Genomic DNA, 23,208 nt, shown 5'->3' with positions numbered 1-23,208 from the left:
ATTTTGCCCCACGTCTGCACGACTTTATCCACTCCGGAATAAAACAAAAATCAGCTGCCCCCTTCACCGCCGCCGCGTGGCACGAGCCGGTCCTCCCTTTTCTGACAGAGAGAAAATGGATCAGAACAATTTTATGACGTATATTTTCGGTCATCTAATAATAAATTAATATATTAATTATTATTAAAAAATATATTATTATTTAAAAATTATTAAAAATTTTAATATTAATTATGATAGATCAGTTAATAATTTTTATTATTTTAAATAAAAAAAATTATTTTTTGATATAATGTATTAATTTGTTATTGGATGATGTAAGGTGAGGGTAGAATCGTCCTAATCAATAATTTTTTCTTTCAACATTGAGGCTCGCAACCAAATCCTCTTGATGGAGAAAATTTCCAAGACCAGGGAACGAAGCCAACGAGGATTGTTGCTACTCTCAGCTCAGGATAGCGTTGGAATAAGGAATGAATATGGGAATAGCAAAGCAATGTTCATAAGACTTAGGATAGGTCACAATGAATGACATTTTCAAAAGGCCCATACCACTTTGACCTCCATGTAGCGTACATGCCATCGACAGGGCTTCCCTTAGAAGGGATGAGGTTGTGCCCCTGGCGAAAGAAGGATGATCTTCCTCCGTGTGAATCCACCATTGTCTTGCGCAATGGTTGCTTCCAAATCAGCATAATTGAAAGAGATTTAAAATACTTTGAGATCTATATGGAGCACAATCCAATGAGTGATATTATGAAAGAAGATTGATCATTCTTTCATGCAAAGAGACAATCCAAATGAAGGTTCATTGTCTTGATACTAAACCTCATATTAATATTATCATATTATTGTATCAATATGCCATTTGGTATTGTATGAGATAACATATCGATTTCAGATGGTACGAAAAATCATGACCCGATCCTCCATGAAAATCATAGGGCCGACCACTGTTGGAGATAGTAGAGATCCTTTTTTTTCTAGGAATCACTACAAGAAGTAAGATAATTAGCTACGAAAAAAAAATATAGTTAAATATCAAAAAGCATTGTCAAAGATATCTAACGACGTAAAATGTATCGGCAAATAAGCATCGGCAAAAGGGACATCGTTGATTTCATGTACCGATGTATATAATTTTTTATCGGCAAATGTTATGTTTTATCAATGCTTACGGAAAGCGTTGTTGATTTCATTTACCTATGCTTCAATAAAGTATCGGCAAAAAGTCTTTTTAGCGATGCAAATATTATGTTGAAAATAATCAATTTATCTATACTTAAATAAGCATCGCAAAGAAGTTAATTTTTTGCGATGCAAAATTGATGTCAGAAAAAATAATTAGTGATGTTAATTAAGCATCGCCAAAAGTCTATGTTTTGCGATGCTAATTTTACGTCAAAAAAAATTATTAGCAATGCTAATTAGGCATCGGTAAATATTCCATAGCATCGTCAAAACGCATGTCGGAAAGTCGGGACATGCCAGAATTTTGCATCGCCAAAGGTATTTTCCTACGCTTATTTTGCGTTGCTAATTGTCTTGTTTGGCGATCCAAAACAAGCATAGGAAAATACCTTTAGCGTCAGTAAATATCCATAACGTCGCTAATGGTGGCATGTCCGACATCCCGGCACACCCTTTGGTGACGTTATTGATATGCTAATTAGCATTGCTAAAGGTATTTTTCTATGCTTATTCTGCATCGCTAATTATCTTTTTAACAAAAAAAAAATTGATTGCTTTTGTGTCAATTTTTTATAATTTTTTTTGTAAATCTGTAGACAAATAAATGTATACAATATGTACATTATCTTCTTCATTTACACATATGCCAAAATCAAATTTATTTTACTTTAATAATGATACAATCTCTCTCTCTATATATGTATAGTAAAATATTATGTTAATTTTTACAACCACACAGATAGCAAAACAAGTATGTATATAACCATATAAAATATCATATAAATATATTCATCCATACAAAATCAAACTCCACATGCCAAGTCATATCACAAACCTACAATAGATTAAAAAATATAAAAAATTAAGTTAGCAAACTAATTATTTATTAAATAATATAAAATAATATCGATCATAGGAGGGCATCCATCATCATTATCGACATAGTCATGATCATAGGCATCAGCGGGGATGTTGGGGGTCGGCGAGGAAGGCATGCGGGATATAACTCATCGAGCTTCGCTCCAAATGCTTCAAGTTAGGACGTAAGCCGAGCATTAGCGCACTGTAGGGCCACTATGTCCTCATGTCTATGGCGCTCCTCCTCATGTCTCCTCTCCACCTCACGCAAACGAGCATCACAAGAAATATGTGATGCTATAGAGGAGCTGGGGGCCACAACCGTATATCTCAATCCCGTAATATAATTGGATCTCTTACCAAGCACCTTATCATAGATATCGTCACCTGTGGATGGGATGGAACCCTTAGCGATGGGCTGGGATCGTATATGCATCATCTACTCCTAATTAAAGAAAAAAATAAGTACAATCAAAAATCTAAATTTCAAAATGAAATTGAAACATAAAACTTAATCAATTAATCTTACATGCCTCTCCTTAGTCCCAGGAAGCCACTCTCCCGTCGTTCAACGATGGGTCTTCCGGTAGACTTCAATCCACTTCAACAACTGTCCTGTCTCGATGTTCCTCTAAAATTTATGAATGTAAGTACATAGATACATATTCTAAAAAATCATTAAAGATATATGTATGTGCATTTACCAGCTTATACCGATGCTGCGCAAATGACTTTGATCTGCCATAATGCATCAATGCGAGCCTCGATGGGTTCTCTGTATTCTTTTTGCACAAGGCCCAATAAGCAAATGTATTCAAGATATGAGTTAACATATTACAATACCACATCAATTCAATAATTCATATTTTTGTTATATATAATAGTTATACCCAGTATGCAATGTCCTCATACTTATTGCATAGAAAATCCCAGTCAAGATGTGAAATATTTTTGTGAGGTGTCTCACGTGCCACCGCCGCCCCATATGTATTGAAAACCTCCTTCCAGTGGCTATGGAGGTCATAGCTGAACCCCTTAAGCGACCTCTCCATATGCCTAAGGATAGCGTCCTGTACGTGCTAGGTATCAATCTCCTCGATATCAAAATCATACCGCACAAATAATGTACAATATATGAGATTTAAAAAAATAAAAATTAAGTAATTATCAAATTAAATATAAAATAAATAGAAGGATCTGTATTTAAAAAATATAAGATAATTTATATTTAGTTACCTGTAAATGGTCAAGGAGGATTTACTTCTATGGCTTCGTAACTCTTCGTCAATCGAATATTGTCAAGAGAGCATACAATCGGACATAATGCCAACCTCACACACGTATGAATCCCTAATATGGCACTGAAGTAGTATAATATATCCTGATGGGATGACAACCCTCATCCTTTCTCCAAGATGTGCCCTCCTCCACTCCTCCAACTTCTCATTGCTGGTGGTTTCATGAGTCCGTCTAATCACAGTATCAGCTGCAGTAAAATAAAAGCTTAAAATCAGTTATTTATACATAATAAAAATTTAAAATAAATTAAATATAAAAAACTATAATATGTAAAATCAATCTGTCATGACAGGAGATGATGTGCTTGTTTCGATAGACTGGTGCTGAGATGACCGCATTCCCCATGGTCGAACCCCTGAACTCCCTCCTCGCCCCTCTCCGGTTCATGAACACCCATCCTCTACCTCAAACCACCCCACCCTCCCTCCTCCCTCCTTGTCCTACCCCCTACCAGTGCCCCCTACGATCGCATTCCCCACAGTCGAACACTTGAAGCCACTCCTTGCTCCTCTCTGGCTCATGAACACCCACCCTCTTCCTCAAACCGCCCCACCCCCCTTCCTCCCTCCTCCTTGCCCTGGCCCCCCCTAGCTACCTGAAATGAAATGAAAAAGAAGGGAAAATAAAAGGAATGATCAATCTATGCGGGAAAAGGTCATACCTTTGATCAGCAATGACGGTATGGATCGGAAGTGAAGCCAAGCAAAGCGGGGGTGGCACGATGACGGAGATTGGTAGCGACGATCGGGTGAAGCAGAGCAGAGTGGGGGTAGCAGGCGCATGGTGTGGAGGTAGAGCAAAGCAAAGAAGTCATCGATGGGGGCGACGGTGGCGGCTGTGGCAGTGGTGGCGATGGTGAGAATTGATAGCGAGATAGGGAGGAAGTGAGAGAGCCGAGAGAGAGAGGGAAAGTGATCGGTGGAAGATGGGTCTGGTGGGGAAAGGAGGAAGAAATAGGATAAAAAATGGAGATGGATTCGGCAGGAGACGAAAACAGGGGAGGGAAGGGGTTTTGATGGGAAAAAAGATTTTGAAACGCTAATATAGCGTTGTTTTTTTTTTTTTTTGCAAACTATTTGCAGACACAAAATTAGCGTAGGTAAAGAAAACAATTACCTATGTGAAAGCTGAGCATCGACAAATGACATCTTTACCTACACAACATTTGCATAGGTAAATGGTTTTCTTTTTTATTTTTTTGCAAACTATTTGCCGACGCTAAATTTGCATAGATAAATAAGATAATTACCTATGAAATGGCTCAACATCAGCAATGAGTCCTTACTTATACAAATTTAGCATCTATAAAATATTTTACAAAAATAAAAAATAAAAAAATATTTATCGATGCTAAATTTGCATAGGTAAATAGCCTAATTACCGACGCTATATTTTTGCATAGATAAATGATCTTTTTACCTATGCAAATTTAGCATCGACAAATATTAAACTATTTACCGACGCTAACATGCATAGGTAAATAGGACATTTACCTATGCAAGTACAGAGCATCGAAAATTCGACTCTTTACCTACGCAAATATTACATCAGTAAATGGTTTTCTTTTTTTATTTTACAAAACATTTGCTTTCTCCAACCCAACACAGCAGTGGGGATACAGAGACTGTCTCAAGCAAGTTGAATGGGGAAAAGGTGGCATGTGGTGTAGAGCTAGGTGGAGCAAAGTAGAGGAAGAGCAGAGGCGACGGCGGCGACAGTGGGGATACAAAGATTATCTCAAGTGGGCTAAGTAGAGGAGAGGTGGCACGTGGTTTGGAGGCAGCCTACAGGTCATACCAAACAAATACGAGCCAACCCAATATTTGGCCCAAATGATGAATTCAGTCCGATCTGATTGGGCTCGGGCTTGGGCTATAAAATTTAAAAAATCTTTGGCCCTAAGTTTGGTTCGAAGCCTAAAAAAAATTTGGGCCAAGCTTGGGCAGGGGTGAGGCCCGGTCCGAGCCTAATTGTGTTCTAGCCCTAATGTCAAAGAGTGGCTGTATTTCGGCCAGCTTAAGAAAGCCAATATCCAGTTTGACTACCATTTTAATAATAATCATCTTATCCTTTCTTCTTTGGATGGAGCAGTCTTCTTATATTATTTCAGTATCTTTACACATTCCTCATCACTCCAATCATGCAGCACGTACTATAAACAATGACCATCAGGAGTAAAATATACTGCAAGACTAGTAGTTATCAAACATATGGGGCTAATTTTGTTTTATTTTTTTATCCAAGTATCAATGTCTATTTCAAATTTGGAAGTTAAGCAAGCAAATAAAAAAACATGCAGAGATTATCTTTTTTCGGAGAACAAATGATGATTTTTAAGAAAAAATAATATTCAATTTGCTGTAATTAATTAAAAGAAGGATATTTTACTAGTTTTAATGAGGATAAGATATTTGACTTATTGTAAGAGGAATTATAATATTTATGAATTTATTAGCCTAAAAGAAATAAATTTAAAAAATAGAAGATCTTCTCTTACACAAATTTAGGATGGTCAATTAGTGTTAAAAAAATAAAAAAAATATTTTCCGACACTAAATTTGTGTAGGTAAAGAGGTCATTTATCTATTCAAGATATAAGCATAGGCTATTAAACTCATTGCCTATGCAAATTTAGCATCGATAAATTATTTACAAAAATAAAAAAATAATAAAAAAATATTTACCAATGTCAAATTAGTATCGACAATGATTTTAATTTTCTATGTAAGTAATAATTACAGGCAATTATTCTAATTGCCTACACATATTTAGCATCGACAAATGGATTGCAAAAATAAAAAATTAATAAAAAAATAATTTGCCGACTCTAAATTAGCATAGGTAATGAAGCGAATTGCCTATGCAAATTCTAAGCATAGGCAATTAAGCTAATTACCTACACAAATTTAACGTCGATAAATTATTAAAATAAAAAAATATTTACCGATGCTAAGTTAGCATAGATAATGAGAGTAATTACCTATGCAAGATTGAAGTATAGGCAATTAAGCTTATTGCCTACATAAATTTTGTGTCGGCAAATTACTTATGAAAATAAAAAAATAATAAAAAAGATAATTTACTGATGCTAAATTAGCATAAGTAATGGAGCAAATTGCTCACGCAAATCCTAAGCATAGGCAATTAAACTAATTGCCTACGTAAATTTAGCATCGATAAATTATTTATAAAAATAATAAATAATAAAAAAAATTTTCATGCTAACTTAGCGTAGGCAATGAGGTTAATTACCTACGCAAGATAGACGCGCAGGTAATTAGCTTAATTGCCTAAGTAAATTTAGCATTGAAAAGTAATTTTTTAAAATAAAAAAATTAATAAAAAGGTAAAATATTTGCCGACGCTAAATTTACGTAGGCAATAAATTCAATTGCTTATATTTCCATCTTACGTAGGTAATTAACCTTATTGTCTACGCCAATTTAGTATCGATAAAAATTTTATAAAAATAAAAAATTAATAAAAAATAATTTATCAATGCTAAATTAGCATCGGCAATGAGGTTAATTGCCTAGGTAAAATTAAAGTGTAGGCAATTAGCTTAATTGCCTATATAAATTTAGCATCAACAGATGGTCTGTCAAAATAAAAAAAATTTAAGACCACCCATCATCGACGTTTTGGTTTAAATACCGATACTACCATTACGTCGATAATTATATTTTGTGATACTTTTTCTTAAGTGTAACTAATTATGCCCATTTTATCGATTTTTTTTGTTTGCATAGCTAATTGTGCTCTTCACCTATGCAAAATTTTGCATAGGTAAATGTTGTGTCAATAAACCCCTATTTCTTGCAGTGAATTATTAAGTAGGCTAAGTCCACCATCGAGCTAGGATAGAACAATCCTAGCACTTGCTGCTATAGATTTTGCATAGGTAAATGTTGTGTCAATAAACCCCTATTTCTTGCAGTGAATTATTAAGTAGGCTAAGTCCACCATCGAGCTAGGATAAAACAATCCTAGCACTTGCTGCTATAGATTCATGATGAATCTAATTTACCCAATAATTTCTCCAAGCTTCTACGTGGGATCCCTTTGCCGATTGCAAAGGAGCTTTTTATCTTTTTAATTTGAAAATAAATTCTTACAATGTGATTTCTTGTGAAAAATATCTTAAGGGGCATATTTAAATTTAAAAAGATTGAACTCAGAAATGGAAATAAGAATAGATAACTTCCATTCCAATTATATGGTTAGGAAAGTCTCATTTTCATTCTGATTTTAAAAGAGAATAAGAATATCCTAATCTCCCGTAATCTAATTTTTATTCTTTCCAAGTATTTATTCTCTATTTTAATTTTAATTTTATTTACTAATTAAATATGTTAGGGAAGACAGCAAGTTTGACTCTTATTCTAATATATTTCAATTTCAATTACAAACCAAATTCCTCTGAGACATGCGCATCAGTGGCGAGCACGAGAATCCCACTCTTCCCCCTGGGACCTTCCCACCAGTTGCACGGTTGTTTTCTTTTTCCGCCCGCTCCCCCCCGCCCTTTTTTTTTTCGGCTTTTAAGAGTCTGCTTGGATCATCCAGTAGAAAATGAATTAAACTCTCGTTTGGATTCGTGGACTGTAAGTTCATTTTAACATAGATCGTACCAATCTTTATCAAAAAAAAAAAAAAAAACATAGATCGTACCAATCCAACACACTCTCGGCACGAATGCTGCGGGAATTTTTTTTTTTCCATCCAGCACAACCACATGCTCAAATTTAGGTTAGGGTGTGCTTCTAGACAGTAAAAAAAAATATTCATTGCAACAATGATATCATGTCAAATTTATAATAAATCAATTAAAATTTTTATATATCATCGATTGTCATATATTGCATCGATTCCGGTAGATAATATCCTACGCTACTCAATGTATTTCACTCATTCTCAACTTTTTATTGGCTTGTTACAATGGTGACGTGATATCACCATTTGCAATGAATATTTTCTCAAGATGATAGGGCCTGGGCGGGCGAATGGCTCGATACAAATCCATAGCTGACAAAATTTTTTTACAACAACTAGCAATAACCCTTCTTAGGAGTCGCCGTATTGGTGGCGGTGTGGGGTGGTGGTAGGACTGGAACTTGGCTCGAGCCGATCCAAGACTCATTGGACTAGACTGACTTTGGATCGGCTTTGAACTTGGCTCGAAACAATTCAGGTCAGATTTGGACTTCAATATAGGACCCATTTGTCTTTCGGGTCAGGCTCGGACATATTTTTGACCCGACCCGAGCCCGAATCTTAGCCCGATCAATAGCCAAAAAAAAATCTTATTAAAAATCTAATAGCCCAGTTAAGCCTGATTCTAAATGAGTTTAACTCAATCAATAATCTGAGTCCAATCTTGGCCAATTAGGACTCACCTTAAAATTTCAAATCGATTTATCCGTCCGATTGCTTAAAATCCCTTCTCCATCGGATGCACCCATCTTCTGATCTTCTCCCATCACTCTCTTCGCCCTAGCTTCATCCGTCCACCGTTGGTCTCGTTCGTTCGCCGCCTTTGTCCATCCGTCATCCAGAAACTACCCCAACCCACCCTCGTCTGCTTCTCGGAAGATTGGCAGAGTAGAGAGCACCGCACAATCCATCCTTCGATGACATCCGGTCTTTTGACGTCCATCATTTGGACGGTCTTCTTCTTCGTTGGCCAACTCTCCATTGCCGCACCCTCCGACGACATCTGATCCCTCATGGAGTTCAAGAACGGCATCCGCACCGACCGCTCCTCCAACATCATCGACTTCTGGAAGCACCCACCAGAGGGATCGTCCACCTGCCCCCGTGACTAGGGCGGGATCTCCTGCGATAACTCCAGCACCGTGATCTCCCTCGTCCTCGATGACCTCAATCTCTCCGCGGGATCTCCTGCGACGACTTTACAACATCTCCCTTTTCGATAAAAGAGGGGAGGAGAGGGCCGGTGAAGCATATGGAAGTTTCGCGAGAGAGAAAGGGCAAAAGGTGAGAGAAACAGAGGGAAGGGGTTGAGCTGGGTTTCGGGCTTGGGCTCGAGATTGGATCGACCTGATTTGGTTTGGGCCAGGCTCTGGATTGGGCTTGGATTAGGCTCGAACCTTATGTTTTAAATTTTTTTTAGACCTAAATCCGGTTTAAAGTCTAAAAAAATATTTCGAGCTGAGTTTGGATAGAGGCATAGCCTGATTTAACCCGGCCCATTTTTAGCCCTAGGTGGTGGGAGGAATGCTTCCTTCCATGAAGTCGATGATCCCCTGCATATTGTCTTGCGGGGTACGCTAACCAGTGGAATGGGGTAATAGGAAAACAAAACTGCTACGGTCACCCCCCCTTGCACCGCTCCATCTCCCTCCAAAGTGAGGCCCAACAAGTAACGTAACCCCGACATTGACATCCATGCAACCTTTTGTGCACCAAGTGGAACTATGAGACAGAAATTTGACAAGAAGATGACGAAGAATCGACAGCAATATCTAAAAAATTTGTATCCTCTCTATTATTATGTAACGTCAACTTGGCATTTGAGGTCCACACGTAGGTCTCCCCTTCTTCACTTGTATCTCCACACCCACCTCAGCTTCTTGAAACGTCTATCCTCACTTTCACGTCATGCACTTAATCTTTCCTTTCGCTTATCATACATGGACATGCTAGAGACTAGTGCAAAATAAATTCATCATTTTCCATCAAAAAAATAAATTCATCATTATATATAATACCAACTACTGGTGATGGGATCCACTGATCTCCACCTGTATCTTTTATCTCCACCCAATATATTGGTGTATTTTGTTTGTTTCCGTATATTTCTGTCTGCTATCTTTTTGAAGTCTCTCCTCTTTTCAATATTTTTAAAATCAAATCGTATTGGTTGGTTTGACCAATTTAACTAGGAACCGATCATCTATCTAGTTCAGTTTTCAGAATAATTTAAAAATAATCAAATTCTGATCAAATTCAAGAGAACCATATGGATCGATTAGATTAGCCGGCCCAACTCGATAAATCAATTGTTATGAGATTGTTGCAAACAACCGAATATGTGATTCGACAATCCAATAACTAATCAAAAAAGGTCTTCTTCACTAGTTCATCCAAACTCTTAGAGAGGAGAAATAAAAAATCCCTTCGAGATTGTCGTCTAGGAGCAAGAATTTTTTTTCGAATTGTCGAACCTATCAGAAAAGGATGCCATCAATGGATTGCTTGCAGCCGACAGTGATAAGGAGGAGGTAAATGCACTACTTTGGTACCTTTATTTGCCAATGATGGTTAAAGGAAGGGAAAGAAGAAAGATGAGCAAGAGAAAAACATCGAAGAGCTCCATAAGTTTTCTGCTAATGGCAACCTCAATAAGCTGACCAAGATGCAATGAGTTATGCTTTGTCCTCACATTCTACAAGATTCGCTCCATATTCAAAGAACCTTTCTTTCTTACTATTTCGATACTCCCTTGTAACGATATAATTGGTTATTCATCAATTTCTTTATTTTCTTCGTTAAATTATATTGTTTCAAGCAAATCCCTAATCCGATCCCCTTTCTTTTAGCCCAATCCCTAGTCCTTAATTCCCATCCTCTCTCTTATCCCACTATTAGAGGGGTTAAACCCTAACCCAACCTTGGGTTGCAAAATTGGGACTTCGAAGAGGAGAAAATGCCAAAGATCAATGTGTCAAACTTACTGCCCCATTCACACTCTTAAAACCCTAGCACCAAGGAGATCTCCTCCACTCACAACCTGCTTCAAGTCCTCCCTAGCATGCCATTCCTCCTTCATGGCCTACCACCACCCTCTCAACATCACCATTGCTGGTGTTGGCTGGTTCTCCCACAGCATTGAGCTTAAGCACCATCACCGTAAGATCCACCACATGCACCATATGACTCCTCCAACATCAAGCTTCTCAAGCTCAGAATCATCGGAAAGGGGCTTATCTTTGATGACATGCTTGCCCTCCGTATTGTATCAATACTTTAGACTTGCCCTTCAAGGGTAATTGGACCATTGCTCAAACTAGTCCGATCGATCGACCCATGAATTGAACAGCTTGTTAGTTCACTGTACAGTGTTTTAAAAATATTACTTTTTTTTTTTTTTGATCTCTTTCCAACACTATTCTTTTTTTTCAAAAAAAAAATTAAAACTTCTATAACCTGGACTTAAAAGTTGAATAAATTTTTCGTTTAACCAACAACTTCAGCATATCCTCATGGAACCCACTAAATTGATATCAACCATCATATCTTAGGATGCTAGCCAATTTATATTTCTTAGGATCTACCTTGCATCTCAGCTCCACCTTAAGCCACACGAATTCTTCCATTTTAATCTCATTTTGCTTCCTTTTAGCATCCTTTTGGAAGGGTTTCATTGGGATCCAGATAAAAGTTTCCAAAAAAAAAAAAAAAAAAAAGATCGTTTTTCTCTAATCTTTAAGCCTGGAATGCTAATTTTATTCTCACCACAATTCTATCGTCTGGCGTATGCTACCAGAGTAAAACGATTTAGAAAATAGCAAGGAAGCAGAGAAAAAGGTTTTGGATTGGATGGGTAGGGGGGAGGGGAATAAATCAACAATAGGTCTTAGCGAGGCACATGGTCATGAGACTTGTTTGGTCTCTTATTCTTTCTTTTGGATAAAATTTGATTGGTCCCTTTAAAGCAAAAGGAGGGTTAGTTGCATGACGCTACCCTAAGCTATTATATGACTGGTGGGTGGTGGAATCAGGGATACGGACACACACACACTAAACCCTAAGCCAAAACGGGGTGCTTGCTGCTAAATTAAATGGATGCTTCCCATGAACCAGACCAGAGTCCCAAAACCATGTGCACACACGAGCATAGTCGTATTAGGGGTTCACTGTAATCTTTATCAACTATTTAATTTAATTTAAATTATTAGCAATAATTGATCGGCACAGAGGTCCAACATAGGGGACCATCCGATTCCATCAAGTGGCAGGTGGTGAGCGTCTGACGTTGACCAGGAGAGAGGAGTGTGGGTTATCTGGATCGGATCTGCCTCGCCAAGAGGCTAAAAGACAAAGTAATAAACCCGTGAAAATATTAGCATGAGGGGAAGTGATATCGTTACGCTGATGGTCCAATAATTTTCCCCTAGAAATTCTCTCGGTCAACCTAAATAATTTTCTATATTTATTTTCTAGGAATGCGGCGATAGATTCACCGAGTTGCCAACTTGCCCACGAGCTTCATTGGAACGCCGAACCGCGACTCGTTGACCCATTCCGGTGGTGTTGGGATTCGAGCCAAATAGCGGCCTTGGCGGGACCGTAGCCGCTGTAATCTTTTAGAATTCAAAAGCTTGGATGCTCATAACATGGTGCAGAGTTCTGCCAAATGTTGAACTTCTACTTAGCTTCTTTAATTATTTGTAGATTTCAAAGTCTTTGCCAATATATCCAGTCAAGCTTCTTTTTTGGTATAAGTCAAGCTCACACACACACACACGAAAGTAGGTAGGTTGGAGTTTTGCGACCATCAAGTTTTCAAAGGGAGTTATGACATGCCAATTGATTAATAGCAGCCAACATCTTCGCCAGTTTTGATTGAGTTGAATTTTTTTTTTTTTTGCCACCGGATAGCATCCCAACGGAATAGACTTTTGCTTCCAACGAAATGATCTGGATTCGAATCTCGAGGATATCAGACTGTGATTAAATGTCAGAACGCGAATGACTGCGAATGGAGCGTATCTTGATGGTCCAACATGGCATCTGAAAGCGGTATCTGATCGTTGACCCTCAATGATACTGGAGTAACATACTCACGTATTGGATTCATCCATATAGTAGGGAGGAGGCTGTCTATTCATCCAAACTCGATCCAGAATCAAATATTCTTAATGGGGTTGGGCCGTATGGTCATGCCAAGGGAGGTAGGTGCATTGGATCGCCTCCCCTTCAACTCCATTTTTCTTATAAAAAAAAATTTTTTTCTTTAAAGTAATGTTATTGTTCGAGCAAGTTTTATTATTTCTATGAATAGCTATGCGTGGACTATTAATTTCTCCACCGTAAAATTGAATGATATGGTGCATTGAAGACTCATTTGATTTACGAAAAAATTTATTTTTTAAAAAATTATTTTTTAAAAAATTTTTCATAAAAATAAAATTTTGTATGTTTGATTGATTATGAAAAATAACTTACTAAAAATGCTTATGTTTGGTTGAGCATCCATGTTTTTGAAATACTACGTAGAATACCTATTATACCGTTAATAGATATAAGATCATACATTTTGCTATCAAACTTTATATAAATAATAATATTATATTTATAATAATATAAAATTAATATTAATATTTATAATATAATATTAGATCATAATAATTTATTATATTGATATAATATTAATATATATTATATTATATTAATACAATATTAATATTTCAATATATTAAATTTATTAATATCTTAATAAATATAATATTATATTAATATAATTTAATATTAATATAAATATAATAAAATAATATATAAAATATTAAAATATAAATATTATAATATTAATATAATATTATATTATACTATTCAGTATTTCATCCTAACTATCTATGATATTTTGTGAAATCTTAGCCATAAATCTTAAAAGATTATTTTGAGTAAGAAAAAATACTACTACTTTCCATCTCATGGGAAGTGCCAAAACTCATCTTTCTCATGAGTTTTCACTTTTCATGAAATATGGGAAGCGTCTTCTCATGGGAAGAACTTTTTCTATTTTAACTCTTCTTAAAATTTCAATCAAACAAAAGATCTCCTCTCGCTTCTCAGAACTGCTCTTATCCTTTTTACTTCTCGTGAACCAAACGAGTCCGAAAAGTTTTTAGGCATGCAAAGAGAGAGACGGAGAGAGAGAGAGTGTGTGTATGATCTGTAGTTTAATTTATCTTATTAATATTATAACCTCCATCGGCCCCCCCCCCCCCCCCTCCTCTCTCTCGCAGACCAGCCACGAGATACAAGAAACAGACTTGATAATCGTTTTTGGTGACATCGGTTATGTATAAAAACCATAAAATACAAATTGAATGTGAATCATTTGTGAGGAAGATCACATCTATGATGGCCCCAGCGTATGATTTAAATCTTAATGTATTCTTATTCAACGCAGAGAATTGAAAGGTTTGAATGCAACTCAAGGAAAACCTGTGGACCAAAATAGGCCTAACTCAGCTAATGAGATAACATAATCTTATTGATATTGCTGGACACATGATTTTTGTACATTAAATATGACCAGACTATAAAATACTCAACTAGAATTTTCATTTCGTTAACTATATTCTGTGAGAACTGGTTTTATTATATTGGAATAAATTTGTGATTATAAACATATGAATTATTGGGTTGTTGTACTAAATGACTTAGGTTCAAATTCCATTTTCATCAAGTAATTAGGAAAAAAGAGGTAATTGGGAGAGGGCTATCCACATCATGTAGCCAATTGCTTATGTGCCTCTTCTCGAGGGGGTGGGAGGAAAAGTCTGTAGAGATTAAAATTGGAGATTATTCTTATTAATAAATCAAATCTAATATATAACCAAACAATAATCAAGGAAATTCTCCTATATACATCAAGATTTCATCACACAAATATATATAACTAGTTGTCTGAGGCCAAGTCAAGAACATCAAAACAAGCATATCTAGTCGAGTTTTGTGCTTCCTTTCTTTCCTTTTGTTGAAGCTATGGCAAACAGAAATGGTCAACTTGAAGGATCCCACGTGGTATCAATTAAAATCAACATCATTCCAATCAGTTGCTTAAGCTTTGGGTGCTTATCAACTAGACTTGTGCTGGGCCAAAGTCCAAGTAAAAGCATGGTTTCAGTTGTTCATGATCATAAGCAAGCTATGAAAAGTAAATTCAACTTCAACTCATTTACAAGCTACAAGAATGAAGCTCATACATATCTGTTGCCTTCCTTTTCATTTCCACTTGCATGCAATGCTGGTATCAAGTCCCACAAAATAGTTACAGTCAGATCAGATGCCTGAATCCCTTTCAGTCTCGTTGAAGTTTCCATCCTTATTCTACAAATACATGTTTCAAAATCAAAATTTTTAAAAGCCAAAATTTATGTCATCTCCCTAGACGAGCAATGCTTAGATCAATCACGATCTTTTTTTTTTTAAATCTTGGTTGAGATGGAATGTTGGAAATTTCAGAAATGTTGAGATTTTGACTCATATATTGAGGCAAGAAATCAAAATATCAACGAATATAATAAATACAAATTAGTAGATGTTTTGAAGCATTATTTTTGATTTTTATTAGTTAGGCCATCTATTTAAATAAATAGAAAATTGGAGATGTTGATATATTTAATATTGATGTTTTATTGATCTATACTGTTGATTTATCGGTTCATATTCGCTGAGATAGTTAAGGCTGAAATCTAATCTAATACACTAACAATTAGAGCCTAATGCAAATATAAATTGACATCCAGCCGCCTCTTCGAAAACTATGATCTTGTCCTTAGCAACCAAGGGATTTGGATTTTGTGTCTTCAAAAAACGTGCTTTACTAAATCAATTCTTTTTCTTCTCTTGTATCACATGTATTGCATGTGCAGAACATCGTTGTTAGTATACACGAATGTCCCACCCTCATTTTTCTTCTTTGGATGAGTCGATGCAGGCTCGTAGTACAGAATAGAACCTTCCCTTTCTCTGTTCTCTGCACCAGAAGACAAAACCTGGCCAAATCCATCCAAAAGCGGAAGCTTGGATTCCATCCAAAGGCACCACGAATCCCTAAGCAGGCCCAACCCAAACCCCAGCCCGTATTTCCCAAGCCAACCCAAACCGAAGCCGCGCCCGACCTCTTTCGTTGGCGTCCCTTACTCCCATGGCTCAAGTATCCTCGCACAATCAAACATTTATTTCACCAAACATTGCAAAAACAATTAAGCAAGCGTAACGATCACTCCAATCACTAAATCCCACTCGAATGCATTCCGAAAGGGTAACATCAGCTTAATATAATAATATCCGCATCCTTCTTCCAATCCCCCTTCCCCACATGCATTCAAACCCACCCCCGTTATCCATTCCCCCAAACACAATTATATCTTACGTACTATCTACACAATTATATTTAACTCTCGAGATGCGTAGCAGCGTAAGAAGGCAAAAAAAAAAAAAAAAAACTTCCACCTCAAATAGAGTCAGTACAGGTAGTGAAAAGGACAGGGAAAGAGGCGTTTCTGGGGCTGGCTTCTGGCAAAGCGGAAACCGGGGCCATCGGAGGTCCGAGTCCGGCTGCGCGAGGCTTCTCTTGTATAGAAAAAAAGGAAGAATAAAGAAAGAAAGATATCATACACTCCCGAACTATATATCACCGCCCAATAGGGACATATAGCCTTAGCCAGCCTCCCCCGGTTTCCCTCATCCCCACTCTCTTCTCTCCTCTCTGTCCTCTGTTTCCAAGACCCTAAACAGAGAGGCTGGGTGGCGTGATTCGATTCTAACGATATGGCCGGCGCTTCCACGCCATATTCCGCTATATGGAAACTCTACAAGCCTTATTGGCAGCGGCTCAATCTCCTTTCCATCGCTCTAATCGCCCTCCTCTGTTCCGCCTCCTACCTTCTCGGCATCTGGCAGCACGGCGGCGGCGGCGGCGGCGGCGCCCCCTCCCTCGCCTCCTCCTCCACCATCCTCGCCACCGTGTCCTGCAACCATAGCAACAACTCCCCCACGACTCTCGACTTTGGCACCCACCACGCCGCCGATGACTCCGCCGTCGACGCCCTCCCGGCGGCGCGGGGCTTCCCGGCGTGCGACGCCAAGTACTCGGAGTACACCCCGTGCGAGGACGTGAAGCGGTCCTTCAAGTTCCCCCAGGACCGGCTCATCTTCCGGGAGAGGCACTGCCCGCAGAAGGGGGAGGAGCTCCGGTGCATGATCCCGGCGCCGGCGGGCTACCGGAACCCGTTCCCGTGGCCGGCGAGCCGCGAGGTGGCGTGGTTCGCGAACGTGCCCCACAAGGAGCTCACGGTGGAGAAGGCGGTCCAGAATTGGATTCGGGTCGACGGGGACAAGTTCCGGTTCCCCGGCGGCGGGACCATGTTCCCCAACGGCGCCGACGCCTATATCGACGACATCGGTCGGCTCATCAACCTCCGCGATGGGTCCATCCGGACCGCTATCGACACCGGTTGTGGGGTGAGTTATTCTTTCTCTACTCTGTTCTTGTCTTCGTGGCGGCGTTTCGGCCGGTTCTCCGGCGAATTTGGCCGGTTCCGGCGACAAAATCGGATTTTGGGATCTTGGTAGCTTCGCTTAAGATTCTATAATTTATTTTGGATTTTTTTAGGAAGCACAGGTTGTCTTTTTCCCAATATTATGATAGGAATAAACTTGATAATTTAACAATCAATCTATTTATAATTCAGTATCTGATCAAAGAAGAAAGAAACCACCAAGAAGATTTTTTCATGGTTTTGGGTTAGCAACTTATTGTCAGGGAATTGGATTAAATTATCTCTTTCGTTTTTTGTGGTTAATTAGGAAATTTGGTGTTGTATAATTAGACCATATCACGCGTTATACTCGGGATTTTCTTTCTATATATTCCGGGTTAATGTAGAAAAATGGAGTAAATTCAATTGCAGATCATTTTATTCCCTTTTTGGGTAAATCGGAAAATATCAATTCTTTCCTTAAAAACGAGAATTTCGACAGCCCACCGGGTTGTCCATCACTCCCCGATTCTCGTTCATCGGATTACTTAACGTGGTCAAAGTCGACGGTGAATATCCGGAAATCCGGGTCACTGAGTTAACTGGGTAACTCGCTTCGCTCCGAGTGGGTCACTGAGTTAGTCTTCTTCCAGACCACCGAGTTCTTTCGGTTTATACTGATTATTGCTGGATTCAACAATGGTGAATGCAGGTGGCAAGCTGGGGAGGTTACCTTCTCTCACGAGACATCTTAACAATGTCGATCGCACCGAGAGACTCACACGAGGCACAGGTCCAATTCGCCCTCGAGCGAGGCGTGCCGGCCATGATCGGAATCCTCGCCTCCAAGCGCCTGCCGTACCCATCGAGGGCCTTCGACATGGCCCATTGCTCTCGCTGCCTCATTCCTTGGCATCAGTATGGTAATCCTCTCCTGTCCTTCGATTACCTTTGCTCCACCCCATCATATTGCTCTTCCCCTCATCTCATTGCGTTCATTCCCGCAAACAGATGGGCTCTTCTTGATCGAGATCGACCGCATTCTGAGACCGGGTGGATACTGGATCTTGTCGGGTCCTCCGATCAACTGGAAGAGCCACTGGAAAGGGTGGCAGAGAACACGGGAGGATCTAAGTGCAGAGCAGTCGGCCATCGAAGCCGTCGCGAAGAGCCTCTGCTGGAAGAAACTAAAGGAGGTACGAGACATTGCAATCTGGCAGAAGCCAACCAACCACATTCACTGCAAAGCTAGTCGGAAGGTCATCCAGTCTCCCCAGTTCTGCACGGCTCGGAATCCTGATGCTGCTTGGTAAATCCTGCACTAAAACCTTCAGTTCTTGGATTGAATGCTCTTGCTCACAACCTCCTTGAATTGCTGACGTAGGTATTCAAACATGGAGACTTGTATCACTCCCTTGCCTGAAGTCGATTCGATTCGAGACGTTGCTGGCGGGGAATTGAAGAAATGGCCCGAGAGATTGATGGCGGTGCCACCAAGGATTGCTCGTGGAAGCCTTGATGGGGTTACTGGTGAGGTGTTCTTGCAAGATAGTGAGCTATGGAAGAAGAGGGTGGGGCACTACAAGAAATTGGTCAACTTAGGACAGAAGGGCAGATACCGCAACCTGCTCGACATGAATGCTCGGTTCGGTGGCTTCGCAGCTGCACTGGCTGATATACCAGTCTGGGTCATGAACATTGTGCCGACGGCGGCGAATGTGAACACGCTTGGTGTCATCTATGAGCGTGGCCTGATTGGAACCTATCAGGACTGGTGAGTTCTCAGTTCAGAAATTCTGGCACCCTGGCTACTTGTAGCTCTTCCCTTTGATTTCTGACACTGATTTCCATTCACTGCAGGTGCGAGGCAATGTCTACATACCCAAGGACTTACGATCTCATTCATGCTGACTCCTTGTTTACTCTTTACAAGGACAGGTAGTATGGAATTTCTTTTTACTCTTTCTGCCTGCTTAGCTCGATGTATGGATCCAATGTAAGATGATGATGCCATCAATGATTTCAGATGTGAAATGGAAGACATTCTGTTGGAGATGGATAGAATTCTGAGGCCTGAGAGTACAGTGATCTTTAGAGACGACGTGGATGTTTTGGTGAAGATCAAAAGCATTACGGATGGAATGAGATGGAAAAGCCAGATTGCCGACCATGAAGATGGTCCCCTCCAAAGGGAGAAGATTCTATTGGCAGTGAAGGATTATTGGACAGTGTCGGACGAAAAACAAGAGCAACAGAATGGTGCTGCATAGCAAAAGGAGCTTTAAAGCATTGGATACGGCTATCTTACTGGTCTGGTTTCATTTAATTTCTATGATTCATTCAGTCATAATTCATTGGTGCTGCCTTACTCTCTCATTGCTCCAATAAAGTGGAAAAGAAAAAAGGGGGGGCATAGAGGAAGCAAATATTGGAGCTGAGTAAATTCGGATGAGTCTGTAGTCCAAAACGACTGTTTGTTTGGATTTGTTTTGTGGGCTGGCTCCATTATAAGATATTGGCTGCAAAGATTTTGTAACACTGCAATCAGAATTGACAAATATTGCTGATCATCCACCTGTTTTATGTTCGTTCTTTTCTTGTTTGTATTGGATTTCCTGCTTACAGATCAAAGAAGTTAATAACTATTACCAAAAGAAAATTTTGTAACAGTGCTAAGTAATTAACTAATTACATTGTCAATAATAATCAAAATGCAATTCATTGAATGCCCATTCACCAAGTGAGGAGATAAAGAAAGAATCAACAATTAACCACTGGAATCTATAGACTCTAAGACACCTATCGAAATACCGCAACTTCATTCTAAGGTGTCCAAGGAGGATATATTGCTTCCATCAAACACCATATACGGCTAAAACCTTTACCAGCCTTCTAATTAAATTTGTCGACCTTAATCCCCATTATCTTCTTAAGTCTCTTGTAGTGGTTTCCCACAAGACGGTGATGTTTCATTAGATGCTATGAGCGTGAGTGATGCACGTTCTTTTCACTGCCATCAGTCTTGCAGTATGTCTATATATCTTTATATATTTTTCTCTATTGAAGTTCTACATATTGCTTCATTTTACAAATTTTGGAGGCTGTTAGGTTGCTAATACAAGGAGTGTTGGTGATTCATACATTAGTGATGATACTTAAATCTTTGATTGGGAGTTAAAAGCTCAGTTGAGTCATGCAATGTTCACTCCCTCATGCACTGTCTATATATATAATGCAAATGGGTGTCTCAGAGGATGCCTGCAGCCAAGAATTGAAAGAAGCAATGGCAGCAGCTAAGTCATTCATCTCTCTTCCTTCCATGTCGCTCTTCTTCACTCGAGTTACCTTTGTTCTCTTTCTTGTGGCTCTGGCTGCCCAGTCCCAAGTGGCTTGGTCTCAGAACTGCTCAGCTGGGCTTGCTCAGCTCACTTCTTGCGCTCCCTACGTCCTTCCTGGCACGAACCAAGGTCCTCCAAATGAGCAGTGCTGTGCTGCTCTTCGGGGAGTCGACCACACCTGCCTCTGCAACACACTGAACATAATCTCTCGCTTGCCCAGCAGCTGCAATCTCTCTCCAGTCACTTGCAGTAATAATGACCTCCCTTCATCTCCTATTACATCTTCGTAGTAGCATTCCTTGTGTACATTCCTCTCACTAATCTGTCTTCTTCTTCTTATATATATATATATATATATATATTTTTTTTTTTTTTTTTTTTTTTTTTTTTTTATATATATATATATATATATATTTTAAATGAACAGATCCATGAGTTTGAATGAAGCATCTGGTGACTACAAACTGAATAAACTGAGATCCTGCCAAGTCTTTTTTTTTTTTTCTTTTTTTTTTCATTTTTTCCCCCTTTTTGTCTTTCCGAGCGGGTATCACGAGGAGCAGAAGAAGAATTTGCAATGAATAAAAGTGGTTTACCCTTTCTGTGCATGTGGTTAAGTTTTTTTTTTTTCTTTGTTTTTTTGATAAGTCGGATAAAGCAAACCATTCGAGTATGGTACATCTGAGGTTAAGTTCTTTCAAGTCTCAACTCTAATGGCTACACTTTAATCATGCTAATTAAGCTTATGAAGGGGAATGATGTTGAGTGAGCCACAGTACTGGAAGCTCTCAAGCATTGCTGCTTCTATAAGTTGCCCAACTTTTAAGCCAGTAATGATTCGTTTCACTTACAGACTAGCATTTCACAGAAAGAGAGAGCACCCTAAAGAAACTCATGCCAATAATTTTGGGGTGCAAGTTGACGCGCTAGTTGTTGATGCGGACGGTGGAGGGCTCACAAAAAGTCACAACGATGATGGGCTCTTTCTAACCTAACAAAGCTAAACTTTTTCTTATTTCTAGCCATCATATCGACTGGTTAGATTAGCTTAAGAAAGGTCAAATGATTTGGTTAACATAGTATTAATGGAATGTGACATGCCTTCGGAGAAACGTATAAAAATGTCTCAACATCCATTTAATTAAGATCTAAAAGAAAACAAACAAAGCACAGGATGATGACCAAGGCATCCCAAAGAATCAAGAAAAATCTTCCATGGTGTCTTTCAAAGAAAAAGGGAGGAAAAAAAAAAAAAAGTCCTTAAGGAGACCATAAAAGACATTTCCTTGTTAATAGCTGGCTTGACCGTGATGAGGCCCCCACGGGACCATTGGGTAAGTGAAGCACATGGAAGGAGTGGGGTTCGTTGCTGATGGTTGGATATTGGCCACTCTTTTCTTCTGTCTTTGGTTACCACCCCTAAGACTTTGAGCTATATCAGAGAGGATCCATAAAGCTCTTTGTTTCTCTCTTTTCGGGTTATATATCTACAGAGCTCTTATAGGTTGAGCACATTGGCCCACGTCTTTTGTACACTTGTGTGTATATAATTTTTTGCCATATCAATCATAATCCAGAAACTCTACTGGCCATGAGCATAGCCCATTACACTTCAAGACAAACCAGTTCTCGTAGATGCATTATGATACAGTATCTGAGAACCAACTCGAAACCTAACCAACTCAGCCTAATTGATTGTTAAGTTTTTTTTTTTTTTTTCTCCCGACTTTCCTTCCTTCCTTTTCTTTTTTCTTTTGTTTCTGCTGTAATTGTTATAGATTGACTGTTAAGTTGATTACCTTAAATGGTTATCAACTGAGATGCCAATGGTGTGATCTGAACGTTGGTTGACTTGCTAAGTTAGCTCTCAAACTTGATCTAGTCTAAATTCTATGCACATGTATTTGACTTTTACTTCACACATGTTCCAAATTTTTTTATATATGTTTATCCTTTCACATAAAAGAAGGGCTCATTCATTAGATCTACAATTTGACAGACCTGCTGAGATCTGATCTGGTTTTGGAGTCAACTCGATTTAGTTGAGAAACAAGACTATCAGAGTTTTTAAGAACTTAGCTAGTGAATCCTCAGCTGGGAAAAGGTGTTACACCCAAGGTTGGCGTCTAAGACATTTCCGTCCAACAATCGGCACATGATTAGGAAACATGATGGGCCAATGGACCCACTACGTACCAAAGCAGTTGTATACAAGCTAATTGAGCAAAGGCTCCACTAGAATGGTCAATTTCAATACTTTCTAAAGCACCTAACAACTCATATGT

General features: G+C 38.8%; 2 protein-coding genes across 2 annotated transcripts; both read left to right on the top strand.

Annotated features, from left to right (window-relative positions):
- Positions 1-16,563: 16,563 nt before the first annotated feature.
- On the top strand, positions 16,564-20,172 carry LOC105043407 (probable methyltransferase PMT15). Its single transcript, XM_010920939.4, has 6 exons — positions 16,564-17,568; positions 18,298-18,508; positions 18,597-18,894; positions 18,970-19,359; positions 19,446-19,523; positions 19,612-20,172. Exons 1-6 carry the CDS (start codon positions 16,876-16,878, stop codon positions 19,853-19,855), a joined length of 1,914 nt encoding a protein of 637 aa, XP_010919241.1. The 5' UTR covers positions 16,564-16,875; the 3' UTR covers positions 19,856-20,172.
- A 651-nt stretch (positions 20,173-20,823) lies between these two features.
- On the top strand, positions 20,824-21,213 carry LOC114914112 (protein LIM1). Its single transcript, XM_029264314.1, has one exon. The coding sequence runs from the start codon at positions 20,824-20,826 to the stop codon at positions 21,211-21,213; it is 390 nt and encodes a 129-aa protein (XP_029120147.1).
- Positions 21,214-23,208: the final 1,995 nt, after the last annotated feature.

Source organism: Elaeis guineensis, chromosome 4 (assembly GCF_000442705.2).
Source record: "Elaeis guineensis isolate ETL-2024a chromosome 4, EG11, whole genome shotgun sequence".
Taxonomy (NCBI): Eukaryota; Viridiplantae; Streptophyta; class Magnoliopsida; order Arecales; family Arecaceae; genus Elaeis; species Elaeis guineensis.
Note: the sequence above shows the minus strand (reverse complement) of the source record. Positions and strands in the feature narration are given on the sequence as shown.

Bases quoted from the DNA above. Each gene is read 5' to 3' on its own strand.
- LOC114914112 (XM_029264314.1), top strand. From the start codon at position 20,824: ATGGGTGTCTCAGAGGATGCCTGCAGCCAAGAATTGAAAGAAGCAATG.
- LOC105043407 (XM_010920939.4), top strand. From the start codon at position 16,876: ATGGCCGGCGCTTCCACGCCATATTCCGCTATATGGAAACTCTACAAG. The intron at 18,895-18,969 runs GTAAATCCTGCA...TTGCTGACGTAG, and splicing joins CGGAATCCTGATGCTGCTTG to GTATTCAAACATGGAGACTT. The intron at 19,360-19,445 runs GTGAGTTCTCAG...CATTCACTGCAG, and splicing joins ATTGGAACCTATCAGGACTG to GTGCGAGGCAATGTCTACAT.